The sequence below is a fragment of the Tamandua tetradactyla genome, chromosome 15 (assembly GCF_023851605.1).
Source record: "Tamandua tetradactyla isolate mTamTet1 chromosome 15, mTamTet1.pri, whole genome shotgun sequence".
Classification (NCBI taxonomy): domain Eukaryota; kingdom Metazoa; phylum Chordata; class Mammalia; order Pilosa; family Myrmecophagidae; genus Tamandua; species Tamandua tetradactyla.
In genome coordinates this window covers 41,174,053-41,188,493 of record NC_135341.1, presented here as the reverse complement: position 1 = coordinate 41,188,493, position 14,441 = coordinate 41,174,053, and the positions used below count along the sequence as shown (strand labels likewise).

Genomic DNA, 14,441 nt, shown 5'->3' with positions numbered 1-14,441 from the left:
CAACAGGGTATCCATCTGTATCTATTTATCTATCTAATGTAAATTTTATGAGATATTTTGTAGGATTTGGTTCACACAGCTGTGGTCTTGGGCAGACACTCAAATTCTGTAGAGCAGACTGATGAGGTTTTCAGTGAATTCCCCAGTAGAAATTGGCCATCTGAAATAAAGATGGAAGTTCTCTCCTCTAACTGCTGAAATCATCAACTTCTTCTTTTAGGGCCTACAGCTGGATGTATGAGACGTCTCATTGCTGAAGGCCATCTCTCAGTTGACTGTAGATGTAATCAGCCATGGATGTGATCAACTTAGCTGATGATTTAAATCCACAAAATGTCCTCACAGTAACAGTCAGGCCAGTGCTCACTTGACCAAACCACTGGACCTCAAAACCTGGCCAAGTTGACACATGAACTTAACTATCACAGTCTACCCCTTGTCAACTTGGCACCCATACACATCTCCTAAATCCATTCTTATTCTCTAACCGAAAACAATAACATATTTTTGCCTAATAATACTCAACTGTCCTGCTTACAACTGGAAATACACTTTCTCCGGAGTAGGATGCAAGTCCTTGGGTAATAGTCCCTCTTTTTTTTTTTTTTTTTTTTAACTGAGATACACACTCACATACCATATAATCATCCAAAGTGTACAATCAGTGGTTCATAGTATCATCATATAGCTGTGCATTCGTTATCACAATCGATCTTTGAACATTTTAATTACTCTAAAAAATAAAAATGAGAATAAAAGTAAAAAGAATACCCAGAACATCCCATTCCCCCATCCTCCACTATTGTTTATTTATTTTTTGTCTTTTTTTTTCTTTACTCATCTGTCTATGCACTGGATAAAGGAAGTGCCAGTCACAAGGTTTTCACAATCACACGAAATCACACATCTTAAAAGCTCTGTAGTTATTCAGTCATCTTCAGTGATAGGCTATTGGATTATGGTTCAACAGTTTCAAGTATTTCCCTCTGGCTACTCTAATACAACAAAAACTGAAAAGGGGTATCTATATACTGCATAAGAATAACCTCTTGACTCTCTGAAATCTCTCAGCTACTAAAACTTTATTCTGTTTCATTTCTCTTCCCCCTTTTGGTCCAGAAGGCTTCCTTACTCCCATTTTGCCGGGGCCAGGCTCACCCCTGGGTTTATGTCCCACATTGCCAGGGAGCTTTACAGCCCTGGGAGTCATGCTCCACGTTGAGGGGAGGGCAGTGACTTCACCTGCCAACTTCGCTTAGAGAGAGAAAGAGTCCACATCTGAGTGACAAAAGAAGTTCTCTGGAGGTGACTCTTAGGCATAATCAGAAGTAGGCTTGGTCTCTCCTCTGCAGGAAGAAATTTCATAAAGGCTAGCCCCAAGATCGAGGGCCTGGCCCATCAAATTGGCAGTCCCCAATGCTTCCGAGAATATCGAGTCTTCCCCAGGTGGGGAAGTTTAATATTTGCACCTTTTCCCCAGTCCCTCAAGGGGACTTTGCAAATACTGTTTAATCTTCTGTTCACATTACTCTGGGATGTACGGGGGCATCACACCAACCTGTACAAACCAAGAAGATCTCACTCTCTAGTCAAGGTCCCTTGTAATTACGGTGTTTGAATAAACTGACCATACAACTTAAATTCGATAGCGTGCAACCAAAAATATAAATTTTGCACCAAATAAACATCTTTTCCTTTGGTCTGACACAGAAGTTGAAGTTTTAAAATACAGTCAGTATCTTCCTTTATCCTTTAGTCTGATTTACCTTTGTCCTACCCAGATCAGCTTCATTCATATCTCCAGTTGAAGTCTGATCACTTTTTCAGTGTTTTTAACAGTTGCTGCTTGGGGTAGTGTTGACTTTTTAATTTTTTTTAATTTTTTATTTTTATTTTTTTTATTTCTGCAATTTAAAGAAAAGTTACAGTTATTAGAATTCGCTAGGTAGTGTTGACTTTGATAGCTGCAGAACTCCAGTTCTGAATCTCAGGTTTTACACAAAATACCCAAAAGTTGAGGGAATGACCAGGTTATACACACAGCTTAGCACCTCAGAATTTAGAAATAACAGTTACAACTCTGGACTAGATATGACTGCTGTAAGAGCTTTCAATTTAGGACCCTTTACAATAGGCCTGCACCTGATAGCCTGTGCTCTTGAATTCAATTCTCAGAGTTCGCACATTATAGTTAGTCCATATTAGTGAGGTGTTAGAATATTTGTCATTTCATTTTTGGCTTATGTCACTCAACAACATACTGTCCTCAAGGTTCAGTCACCTTGATGCAGGCATCACAACTTCATTCTTTCTTGCAGCCACTCAGTAGTCCATTGTATGTACACACCACAGTTCCCTCTTCCATTCCTCAGTCATGTACCCTTAGGCCACCTCCATCAATATTCACTCTTAAACTTGATTGAAGTTTAAATACTGAGAAAAGAAGTTAATACAGCTTGTCACATGATAAAGTGATAAGATAGGGGAAAAAATGAAGATATTTGCTTTATGTTTATATACAAGCATACTCAAAACAAGAAATATTCATAACTATTATAGTCCTTGTTTCTGTAACTGGTCATGTTTTATAACTACCTTCTACTGCCCTTTCCATGTTCCCTTATACCCTCAGCAAGGACCCTACGTGGCTGTGGTTCTCTGCCTGATAGGGGATTCAAACCTTCATTCCTGACATTTCTAAGCCATTAGAAGTTCTGCCAGGATTGGGTTGCTGCATTGTTCCATTGACTTTAATCACAGAGCTTGGCAGTACTAAGAGATGCCCTGGGGGATCTCCTGTATTTCAGACTAACTGGCCAAGTTGACAGGTGAACTTAACCAACACACGGCCCTACCCACAGAGTTTCTGATTCACTAGGCCTGGACTGGGTCTGATAATTTGCATTTCTTGCAACCTGTAGCTGATGCTAGAGAATCTCTCTTTGAAAGTGACTGGGTTAGAGATGAAAGCTTTCTGTGTACTGTCTCTTACACCAAGCATGACACTGGTGGGTGGCCAGCCTCAGTTGTTGTCATGGTGAGTGATATCAGTATTTGTAATGGCTTTTGCGACAGAAGGTACTCCATGAATCAACACACAGCAGTGTTGCTCTCGGGGGGAGGACAGATTCCTCACGGAATGTCTCTGAGAACTTTCTGGTTAGCCTTTTGACTGGCAGAGAAGTGGTTGGAGTCATCCTCCTTCCCTGGGTTTCACTTTGTTTTCTCTTTGCTCCGCAGTACTCTGGTTTCCAGCAGTCTGCTGACAGGTGTTTTCTCTGTGGTCATCTGATAATGGATATGGTGAGTAGTGCCAGCTGAACAAGATAAAAGCGTGGTGGAGAGGGGGAGGGGAATGCATTCAGATAAAAAAGGAAAAATTGAGAACTGTGTTTCTTATCCTAATTTGTGGTTATGGTTTGTTTAAAGAAGAACCCTGTGCATGCAGCTTGCTTGCTCTTCGTAGAGTCTGCCTTGTTGACCTTTATTGTCATTAGCATCCTTGATGCAGGAGGGTCAGACCGCACGATGTTTCTGGTAATGCGCCTCCTTTTGTTTATTTGGATCATGCTGATCTCCTCTCTGATTTCTTTGTGACCCTTTAATGTCCCAAGTGAGATGCCAAATGGCGCCTTTTTATTTTTTTACTACAGAAATTTCAGCCGACTTGAAGTTAGATGCAGAAACTCACGTGAACATGGTTGTCTCTCCCCCCATGTCCTGCTGGCTCAGGCCATTCCTAAGATGAGTTTTGGGGCCTGTTGTTTAGGTCTGAGGTGGAGGAACAAAGAACAGGTTTTTTTTTTTTTTTTTTTATTAACGGGGAAAAAAAAAGAAATTAACACAACATTTAGAAATCATACCATTCTACATATGCACTCAGTAATTCTTAACATCATCACATAGATGCATGATCATCGTTTCTTGGTACATTTGCATCAGTTTAGAGGAATTAGCAACACAACAGAAAAAGATATAGAATGTTAATATAGAGAAAAGAAATAAAAGTAGTAATAATAGTAAAAAAAAAAACAACAAAAAAACAAAAAAAACAAAAAAACCCTATAGCTCAGATGCAGCTTCATTCAGTGTTTTAACATGATTACTTTACAATTAGGTATTATTGTGCTGTCCATTTTTGAGTTTTTGTATCTAGTCCTGTTGCACAGTCTGTATCCCTTCAGTTTCAATTACCCATTATCTTACCCTGTTTCTAACTCCTGCTGGACTCTGTTACCAATGACATATTTCAAGTTTATTCTCGAATGTCCGTTCACATCAGTGGGACCATACAGTATTTGTCCTTTAGTTTTTGGCTGGACTCACTCAGCATAATATTCTCTAGGTCCATCCATGTTATTACATGCTTCATAAGTTTATCTTGTCTTAAAGCTGCATAATATTCCACCGTATGTATATACCACAGTTTGTTTAGCCATTCTTCTGTTGATGGACATTTTGGCTGTTTCCATCTCTTTGCAATTGTAAATAACGCTGCTATAAACATTGGTGTGCAAATGTCCGTTTGTGTCTTTGCCCTTAAGTCCTTTGAGTAGATACCTACAAAGAACAGGTTTTATACATTCCATTCTTGCTCAGCCTCTGGCTCTCCGAAGTCCTCTCAGGCCTCAGTATCTTTATCTCTTCCATAGAATTTTCCTTCCTGGCCTCCTTATACGATGAGATTGTGAGGCTAATGAATATAGAGTTCCATCCCAATTAGGAATCACATTGTTTACCATCAGAGACTAGTTTTTAAGAATGCCTTCAATATCTTGGTCAGAGGAAATGATTATATGGCATTCTTTTATTTTGAAAAAGTTAAATCTCTTTCCAGGCTGACTTGTTTATTCTTTTCTCTAAAGGAAGTGCTATTGCAAATCCTTGCAAATTTTCTTTTACCTTTTTATTGAAAAGTAACTGGATGGATTTTTTACACGTGCACATAACTAGGTAGCCACCACAGGGGGATCAAGAGGAAGAACATTTCTCACACCCCAGAAAGTTCCTTGTTGCCCTCCTCCCAGGCAAGATCCCCTCCCACAAAGGTAACCCTGTTCCATCCTCTATTGCCACAGATTCATTTTGCTGGCTCTGGAGCTTCCTTTTGGTGCCTTTTCTCTCAGTAAAATGTTTTTGACACTCATCCATGTTGTTACCTTACCAGTATACATTCCATTTCAGAGCTAAGTAGAATTCTGTTGTGTGGATATACCGCAGTTTATTTATCATCATTGCTGATGGGAATTTGGGTGATTTCTAGTTTGGGTCACTTATGAATAAACCTGTCGTGAACATTTTTGTGCATTTCTTTGGTAGACTTAAAACTCATTTCTGTTGATTATATGCTAACGCTTATGAGACAACAGTGACGCAGAGCCTTTCCTGTTTGCAAAGAGCACCTGCTGTCATCCAGGCTTTGATAGACCATGGCAGAGCTTAGCTCATTAACAGAGCTGTGTCCTCATTAGTATCCAAGTCCTCCCCGGGGAACATGGCTCTCCTCCCGCTGTCTCAGTGGAAAGCAGGCAGGAGCCATACACCTTACCCCCCCTTTGCTGACTGCCTGCCAGTCTCTCTAGGGCCCCATTCCTTTAGCAGAATTTGCTCTTCTTTGGAGAGACCTTTTAACAAACCCACTGCCTATGAGGGCCACAGTGCCTAAAGTAGGCGCATGGCTATGCCCTACTTTTACTTCTGGATATCCTCCGACTTCTTTGGGTCTCAGGGTGTTTCATTTATCTATCACTACCTGACAAACCATCCCAACACTTAGTGGTTTAATACAGCAGTGATTTATTATTTGTCATGATTATGTGGGTCAGGAATTAGGTCAGGGCTCAGTGGGGCGGTTCTTCTGCCTCTTTTGGCCTTGGCAGGGGTCGCTTATGCAGCTGCGTTCAGCTGGTGGTGCTTTTGTACTGGAATGTCTCAGATGGCGGCTCCCATCCAGGCCTAACCATTCAGGGGTCTGACGTGGACTTTGTTACAGCAAGAGGGAGGAAGTGGAAACCGCCAGTCTTCTTGAGTCCTGCCCTCAGACGTCTCAGAACATCACTTCCTCCCTGTTCTATTAATAAAGTCACAATTCCAGTTCAGACTCAAGGGAAGGGGAAATCCTGTCCACCTCTGGATGTGAAGGTCAGCATGTGTGGCATCTGTAGGGACGCTGGACTTGGTGGCCATCTCTGGAAATGATTTCTACCACGCAGTATAAGGCAAGGTTGACCCTGGACTCTCACAGCTCTTGCCTAGGACTTGAAAACTGGTAGGAAATGTCTGTCTGGTAATGACACCCTGTTTTAAAGACAGAACCTTTAAGTATCACCAGAATTTTAATAATGCAGAGAAAGATACTATCAGATACCACTCTTTTTTTTCGATACTTTTATTGACAAAACAATATACAATCACAAACATTTTTAACATACAAACATTCCTTACAAGGTATACAATTAATGGTTCACAATATCATCACATAGTAATCTCCTCTTGAGTCAGTGAAGGTGCTTTCAACTACAAATTCTAGAAAACCCCCGACTTATTTTCACTAAAACCATCAGATCTCAGTCCTTAGAGTGCATCAAATCTGGAGTGGATCCTTTTGTGGCTCTGCTTTGCATTATTTCCTGCCTCTTCCTGATGGGTTTTGGCCCTGGGAGTGACTCCAGGCCCACCACAGCACATAGATTTTTAGGAAATAACCATAACAGAGCTTCCTGCTCTGAAAGTGGGATGGTAGGGACCCTGGCTCCTGGCTCAGAGACCCTGTGAGAGGTTTGTCAAGTACAGGAGAAAGAGCCCTATTTTCTCTCTTCCTGTTTATACATCTAAACGGATTGGCCTTTTCTGCCGTGCCAGGAGTTGAGCTCCATGCACGTGACTGCTCACATGACCCTTTGGCCTTACATGTGACTCTGCCTTCCACATGCCTTCCTTGTGATCCCTGCTGAGTCCTGGCCTCTCTACCCTTATGTCCCCAGATCCTGCAGGCCCTGGGGAAGTCCTACCACCCCGGCTGTTTCCGCTGTGTTATCTGTAATGAGTGCTTGGATGGCGTGCCCTTCACAGTGGACTCAGAGAACAAGATCTACTGTGTCCGGGATTACCACAAGTAAGGAGGGTCAGGAGCAGAGAGGAACCACATGCACAGACCGCCTTGATCTCAGCAGAGTGAAAGGTGGAAGCATGTCGAAGGGTGCCCCGTCAGTCCACAGGTCCAGCAAAGGCTTAATCGTTTGGAGGGTTCCAGCAGGGGCCTCGGGCGGTCGAGCAGCGGCAGTACAGACAGGAACTGGCTGAAGAATCATATTTAGAGAACCAAACAGCAGCCAAAACAAAACTATATCCAGACTCTGGAGAATCTGTCAAGCCTTGAGGCTCCAGTTTCACCTAACTTTAAAGTCTACCCAGGTGGTGTTGGTTCCTATCGGTCTTGGTTGACCCGGGCCTGTGTAAACAGATTTGGTCTCTGCCCTAAGTAGAGGTCGAGGGAGCCTGGGGAACAATTCCAGAGCAATTCTGAAGGATGTCCCAGAGTGAGCCAGAGTCTTTAGTCGTTATCTGAGGTCTGAAGGACTGCAGGAGAAGAGCAGCTGGTAGGAAGTGGGGCCAGCAAGAAGGCGTCACCAAGCCTCCAGATATGGGCCTTTTTTCTGGACCTTGCCACTCAGAAACACCGTAGTATCCATTTCAATACCTCTTTGCTTCCTTTCCCCAGGGTCTTGGCCCCTAAGTGTGCAGCCTGTGGGTTCCCCATCCTTCCACCAGAGGTAAGGTGCTCTTTCAAATATGTTCCTTGCATCTTCTAATACATGAATGTCTCCTTGGGGTCATTTATAAGCTTGCTGTCTTGTTCTTATACCTTTTTAAAAATCGACCTAAACTCTTACTGCTCATAGTGTCCTCACTGAGAGCAGCCCCTTTCTCCTTGGCTGGCTGGCCCGGCCCAGTGCTTTCCTCACACCCTATTTGTCTTTATGCTCAGGTCAAACCATTTTACTTGATACTAACTCCTAGTTTCAAAGATGAGCTGGAGAGCTTGTCTTTTATTCATTTTTTCTGAAGAATAAACACCCACTTAGGTTTTTGGGTTTTCAGTGTTGACTCTGGCACTCCAGAAGTTAGGACTAGCATCACTCACCCCTCTTCTCCCCGAGGCTAAATTTGCTGTTTTTTTTCTGACAAGTGTTAGGGTCTAACACTTGTCAGTATAAAGACTTGCGGATTTATACCCTTGGAAGGCTGCATACTTGCGATCTCACAGCCATCCTCCCTCCTTACCCCATGGCATGTGGAGCCCAATGGGCCTCTGACCAGCCCTCTCCTTTGTGTTGCTTTTCTCTGGTCCCAGGGCTCAGATGAGACCATCCGTGTTGTGTCCATGGACAGAGACTACCACGTGGAGTGTTACCACTGCGAGGTAGGCCCCTCCCGCCCAGGCCAACTTAGACGGCAGGAGAAAGGCCATCCGGTTGGATGGGGGCACAGGATGGTCAACGAGACTCTGGCAAGCATTTGCCCCAGGGAGCTGGCAGAAAACGGGGGAAGCCTGAGGGTGGGGTGGGCTAGGAGAGGATGCTGATGTCTAGGCTATGACGGTGTTCGTGATTTTCTCTACATTCGGAATTGTCAGGCCCTGAAATTGTCTCAATAGCCGTTCCCTCTAGCTCCAGAGTTAGGAGGGGTCACGTGCAGCCAATGCACTTCAGGTCCTGTCTGGGGGTCAGATTGCCAGAGGTGGTGCAGTTTGGAAAGAGACTCCCTCCCCTCCACCATGTAGGCTGTGCTCTCTGCAAGGAGCCCCTTTCCCAACTGAGCCCTGGAAATCATAAACCCCCTGGACATAGGCATGTCAGCTGAGTGGTGGGAAGGGGGGGGGGGCTGCCTGCCCCTCCTCTGTCACACCCAGGCTAAAGAGCCACAGGGGCCCAGTGACTATCAGGGAGTCCAGGGTCACCCCCCACCAGCCCTGGTATGGGTGCTCACGCTTCAGGCTCCTGTGGCGTGCCAGCCAGAATTCAGTGGATTTGCCCATGGAAGGAGATTGATTTTGTGACCCCGTGGGTGGGGAGGATGGGGGTGTAGGGGACACAGCTCGATCCTACTGCCAGCACTGAAGAAATAGGTGGGACTCATTGTCAGTGACCCCGTGGTGCCTGGAAAAAGAGGTGAAGATGTTTGCTCAACAGTCCTATACACACTTTCCAGGCCAGTGCTGTCCAGGAATTACAAGAGCCACAAATTCAAGCCACATGCGTCATTTTAAGTTTCCCAGCAGCCACATTCAAAAAGTAAAAAGGAACAGGTGGAATTAATTTTTATGATCTTTTATTTAACCCAACATATCCAAAATATTCTCATCTCAACATGTAATCAAGATTAAGAATACTGAGATATTTTATACCCTGTCTTGCCTTAGGTCTGCAAAATCTAGGGTTTGTTTTTCACTGAAAGCACATCTCAGTTTCTGCCGGCCACACTGGAAGTGCTTGACAGCCGTGTGGCTCCGGTATGGGTAGCACAGGCCCCACCCTCACTGGGCTAGAGCTGTGTGTTTCCTGTAGCCTCGGGGTTGGCTGTGCAGTCTGTTTTGTTTTGCTTTGTTCCTAGTGAATGTTTCTGCCTCTTCCCACCAGGACTGCGGACTGGAGCTCAATGATGAAGACGGCCACCGCTGCTACCCATTAGAGGACCACCTGTTCTGTCACTCCTGCCACGTTAAGAGGCTGGAGAAAGGCCCCTTGTCTGCAGCCCTGCACCAGCCCCACTTCTAGTCAGAGCCTCTCCCAGACCTCACGGTGGATGCGAAGCGGAGCCTTCACCATGAGACATCTGCCGACGAATTTGCAGTTGCCCCTGGAGTGGGATTGGGATGGGGAGAGTAAAGGGGGGTGGGGCGAGATCCTGTGGGTGTGCGTGGGGCGCCTGTCTAGGGAGGTGAAACTTTACCAGTCTGGGATGTGTATTTTCCTTGTGCCTTTTCCTGTAGCTATATCATCAGATTACTCAGGAAGATGCCCCAGTAAGCACATAGCGTGTGATAGCGAGATAGCAGCAGTGAAACTGAACAGACCTTCCTGTCCCCTCTGAGAATACTGTATGCTTCAAAGGGAGAGGTTTGCATTGAGCATGTTTTGCAATATGCCCTGAAGAGAAAATTCAACTGCCAATGCATTCAACCCTTTAGTTACCCATTTAGGAAAATACTTGCACCCAACAACCCCCTACCTCCCCACCCCACAAATATACATACACACATAGAGCTTGATTGAAGACTTCCTTCCACCCAAGAGCTTCAGTTCTTCTGTAGACTGGCTGTATATTTGAATTGCATTATGGTAAGAGGGAAGCTCTTGCATGTGATTTGTATCTTGGAAAGAATTTACTTGGTGAATCAGAGCCAAGTTTTGAGATAAACGAGGCAAGTTTTCCCCTTGCACACTGACAGCATTGTGTGTAACCCTGCAAATCTTCACTCCCTCAAAGGCAGTGAGGGCCCTTAGGAGATTTGCCCTGTTTTGAGCATAGCTGGCTTTGGGAGAAGAACTTGGTGCAGGCACCAGGCCTCCTTTGCCTACCGTGTTGTGCTTTTATTCCCCCCTCTGGAGCTCTCTGGAGTCTGCGACTTTGGAGCTGCTCCCCCAAAGGCAGGTCTTAGGATCCCATCTGGGAACATCTCTTTGTGGCTCGTTTAACTTATTTAATAATGGACTTTCTGTAAGTCCTGCTTCATACCCAGAGATAGCCCCTGATAAATGAGGAGAGTTTTTTATGTGTGTGAGATTTTTAAGCTAGTATGGGAGGAAGTGCCTCAGGATAAATTATCTTACTCATTTCACTGGTTTCTGTCTTGCCCAGTTTTTGGCACAGGCATTATGTTGGAAGAAACCAGTATAAGGTACACTGCTTTTGTCTGTTTATTGTTGTTGTTGTCTCCCTCCACTTTCAGTCTTCACACACAAAAATACCTCACCTACAGAGCTTCACCCATTGCAAATTAAGGAGGGATCTGGCCATCACACTGGACTCACCTACCTTTTTGTTAGAAATCACTGGCTTCAGCCAAGTAGGTCTGACATATCAGGACACTGGGATCTTAACTAAAGGACAACTGGGAATAGATCCGATTTAAATTCAATGCTGTTGCCTTGTACATTTCACTGTGGCTTCCCCGGGTGGCAAGGGGGGACCATACACTGTAAGATTTCAAGGCCACCTTTACATGGGAGAGGCAAAATTTGTGCAAGTCACACTCCTGAGGCCAGAGGTCACTACCCTTTGGCATTTCAATTAGACATAGCATAAAAAAATAAAAAGCCAACTGCTGTTTGCCTGAGCCTTTGCCGAGGGGCCCACGAGTTGGTTGCACAGGGCTGGGGACTAACTTGCCACTGCTAGCCAAGCCTTAGTGTGCTCCAGGCCACGCTCAGCCTCCTCACTTCACTCCCAGAGTGAGAGGACCAGGCAGCTGGGATCACGGAGGGTGGTCCCTGGAGCCCATGGGCACACATGAACTCAGACTTTTTATTGGGCCCAGTCCCACTGCTAGGCCATGCTTGACTCATTTGGTAGCCTTTAGGAAGCCCACTATTGGCACGATGGACTGTTTTTTCCATTTTTATTACATTCGTTCTCTTGGAATCCTTTGGCCAGGTGTCACTTTGGCCTGGGCTTTCTTCCATGCCTTTTCCCAGGTTCAGGCTTGTGAAACCCCGAAAGCGCACAGGGCTGGGTCGCGCTTCTGTCTTCCCACCAGTTGTCAAGGCTGTAGACTAAACGGAGCCAGTGGGCTATGCCTTACCCAGTCTCCACCAACCTAGGAACGTTTCTGCTTTCGTCAGAACTTTGCTCTGCTTTCAAGTTATGCAGAGTGAAAAAAATTGTCTTGGAGCCATAGTTAGGAGTAACAGGGATTTGTTTGCAAATTGGATAATCTGTGTTTAATTTTGGAAATGAGTTTTTAAAAGTGGCCTTGACTGAGGTGATTCAGATATCTTGGCAATTATGCCATCTTATAGCATTGAAGAAGAACAATGAAAGAATTTCCGGTGTCCTAAAAATCCTAGAAGGAGACTTCTCTCCCTGTCAGCTTCCCTGGAGAGGGCACACAGGTAGGATTCTTGCACCAGTTCTGTTTCTATTATAAGCATGCCACTCTTTCTCAGACCTTTGCGTAAAAGCCATGAAGGGATATCCGCTTATCTGTTATTTTCAACAGTCAATAAATTATTAGCCAAATGGAACTATAATGGGGTTCTATTTATGGCTACCGAGAAAGAAAACACAGGACCTGGTAAATCAGAGTTTGTTTTAAAAGTTAGAGCAAATAGACCTTCTTGGGCTCCCAAGCCAACTGTTGGGCTTTAGAGAAAAGGAGCAGGGGGGTGGGTAGGGGTACTGTGGCCTGATTCCAGACTTCAAAGCCAGCCTTCTTTCCCTCATTTTGCCCAGTAGCTTTTTTTTTTTTTTTTTTTGCCATCTCCTGGTCTGTTTTTCCCTCTTCCCTTCCCCTTCCAGTTTGGGGCATTTGGAAACTGCCTGGGTGGTCTGAGAAAAGCCAATAATCCGGTTTGTCCTGCTGTACCAGAATTCTCTCATACAAGCTGATGTTATTTTTCCATCTCTTGTTGGGTGGGTCAAGAGTGATTTATTCATCTTTTACCACACAAAGACATTTAGTCCTATTCAGGTCATTGCCAGCAAACGGCAGCAGGATTTTCCATTTCTCCTTGTTGTAAGTGAAATCCTCTTTCAGCAGTGTCCACTGAGATTTTACCAGTGGGTCCTGGATGGCTGATGGGATGATCAAGTTTTGATGACCTTTGAGAGCCATTACCACCTTGTTTCTTTGGATATTTCCAAATTGAAAAACAGAAACATTAGGACTTGAGAGAATTATTTGGGATTCACAGTCTTTCGCAGTCCTTTAAAGGCTATTTTTTTGTGCCATTTCACATGTGAGTGAAAGTATAAGAGCCACGATGGCTGCTGGTATTCTTGCAAGGATGTGTGCAACACATGGCGACCCCAAAGCATTGTTGCCTGATGTATTTGTTAAAACTCTTGTCTGCAGGAAACTAAACTCTTTGCCAGGATTAAGCCCTAGTTTCTCAGTTACTATCCGAAGTGACTTTTTAAAGTAATAGAAAAAAATGAATAAAATATATTAGCTATCTATTGTTCTGAGCCAGAACTGGACAGTTGTGGGAAATTTCCAAATAGTGTATGAAATTTCACTGTGCAGAGAAATAATTTTCCTCTGTATTTTTTCTTTTACTATAAAATATTCAAAATATCATGCCTATGAAATTATTCAAAATTTTACTGTTACTATAAAGTTTTTCAAAATAGCATGACAATAAAAATGCATCAATCTGTAGACTATTAAAGTGCTCTCTAACAATGATGTTTACGGGGTCTTTTGTGTATATGTGGTAAGCAGATGGTGCTTTTTGCTAACTGAATTTGGTCTTCTTTTAGAGCTCTGGATTCTTAAAAAGAAACATATGGGCGTCAAGAACTGTGGTGGTCTGAGATTTTATCCTACATGTAAGCTAATAAGTTGGCTTGCCATGGTTTCATGGGTCCTGACAAGTTATAAGACTCCTAGATCGGAGACAAAGGACAGTTTATTACTTACAGCAATAATAATTGTTATTTTAACTTAATATAATTAAGTTAAATTATATTAATTTATAATTAATGTCAGCATTTGTGTCAGTTCTCCAAACCCCAATTCCTAAAGGGCCCCTTGAAGAGAGCCAGGTGACACCTGCATATGCTGTGGGTTCTGGGTTACAAGAGTAACCCCAATCTTAGGAAACCCCATTATTTTATAATGGGCAGTAAGCCTACCTGACTTTGTTCAGAGAGTCTGATCTCTATCATCCAAGACTACTCACTATACAAACATCCTTAGATAGGATGAGTATAAGAGAGTCTGGAAGTAAGGCAGTCAGTGCTATAATCACAAGATAGGTAGGAATGAGAGAGATCTTTGTAGAGTCAACCTTCTAAGAATCAGCAGTTTCTTCAACAGGATCTTTAATACTGCAACTTCTAAGGCCATACTGAAGTGGTTGGTGGTTCTTTTATCTCCTTCCTTTTTCTGTATATGTTATTGTTATTTCCTTCTGAGGTTATTACCAAAAAATAAAAATCCCAGGAGTAATCTATCATCCCTCCAGATTTTAGGCAGCCACATGTAGGAAGGCAGGGCTTGCAGAAATGTGGGGCTGAGTGTGTTGTTAGAATACCTGTGGTGGAAGAGATGGCGCAACTACTTGTCAGTTATTACTCCAGAGACCTTAGACTTCCTTTTAGTTCCCATGGCTGCCAGTCTGGTGTGCCAAGGAAAAAGGAAAACTGAGAGCGAAGGTGCTGATGATCATCGTGCATTACACCAAAATAAAGCTTTTCAGTTGATGAAAGAGCATCTC

At 43.8% G+C, this 14,441-nt stretch overlaps 1 protein-coding gene across 2 annotated transcripts in view; it reads left to right on the top strand.

Moving 5' to 3' along the window:
• Positions 1-13,656, top strand: part of LIMD1 (LIM domain containing 1) — an 88,542-nt gene extending 74,886 nt beyond the window's left edge. The window contains exons 4-8 of one of the 2 annotated variants that reach the window (XM_077129569.1): positions 3,241-3,303; positions 6,984-7,114; positions 7,721-7,772; positions 8,354-8,422; positions 9,639-13,656. In XM_077129569.1, the coding sequence (XP_076985684.1) occupies positions 3,241-3,303; positions 6,984-7,114; positions 7,721-7,772; positions 8,354-8,422; positions 9,639-9,776 (453 nt within the window). In that variant the 3' untranslated portion in view covers positions 9,777-13,656. The remainder of the gene's footprint in view (positions 1-3,240; positions 3,304-6,983; positions 7,115-7,720; positions 7,773-8,353; positions 8,423-9,638) is intronic. The other variant, XM_077129570.1, reaches the window with a different exon arrangement.
• The last annotated feature ends 785 nt before the right edge of the window (positions 13,657-14,441 follow it).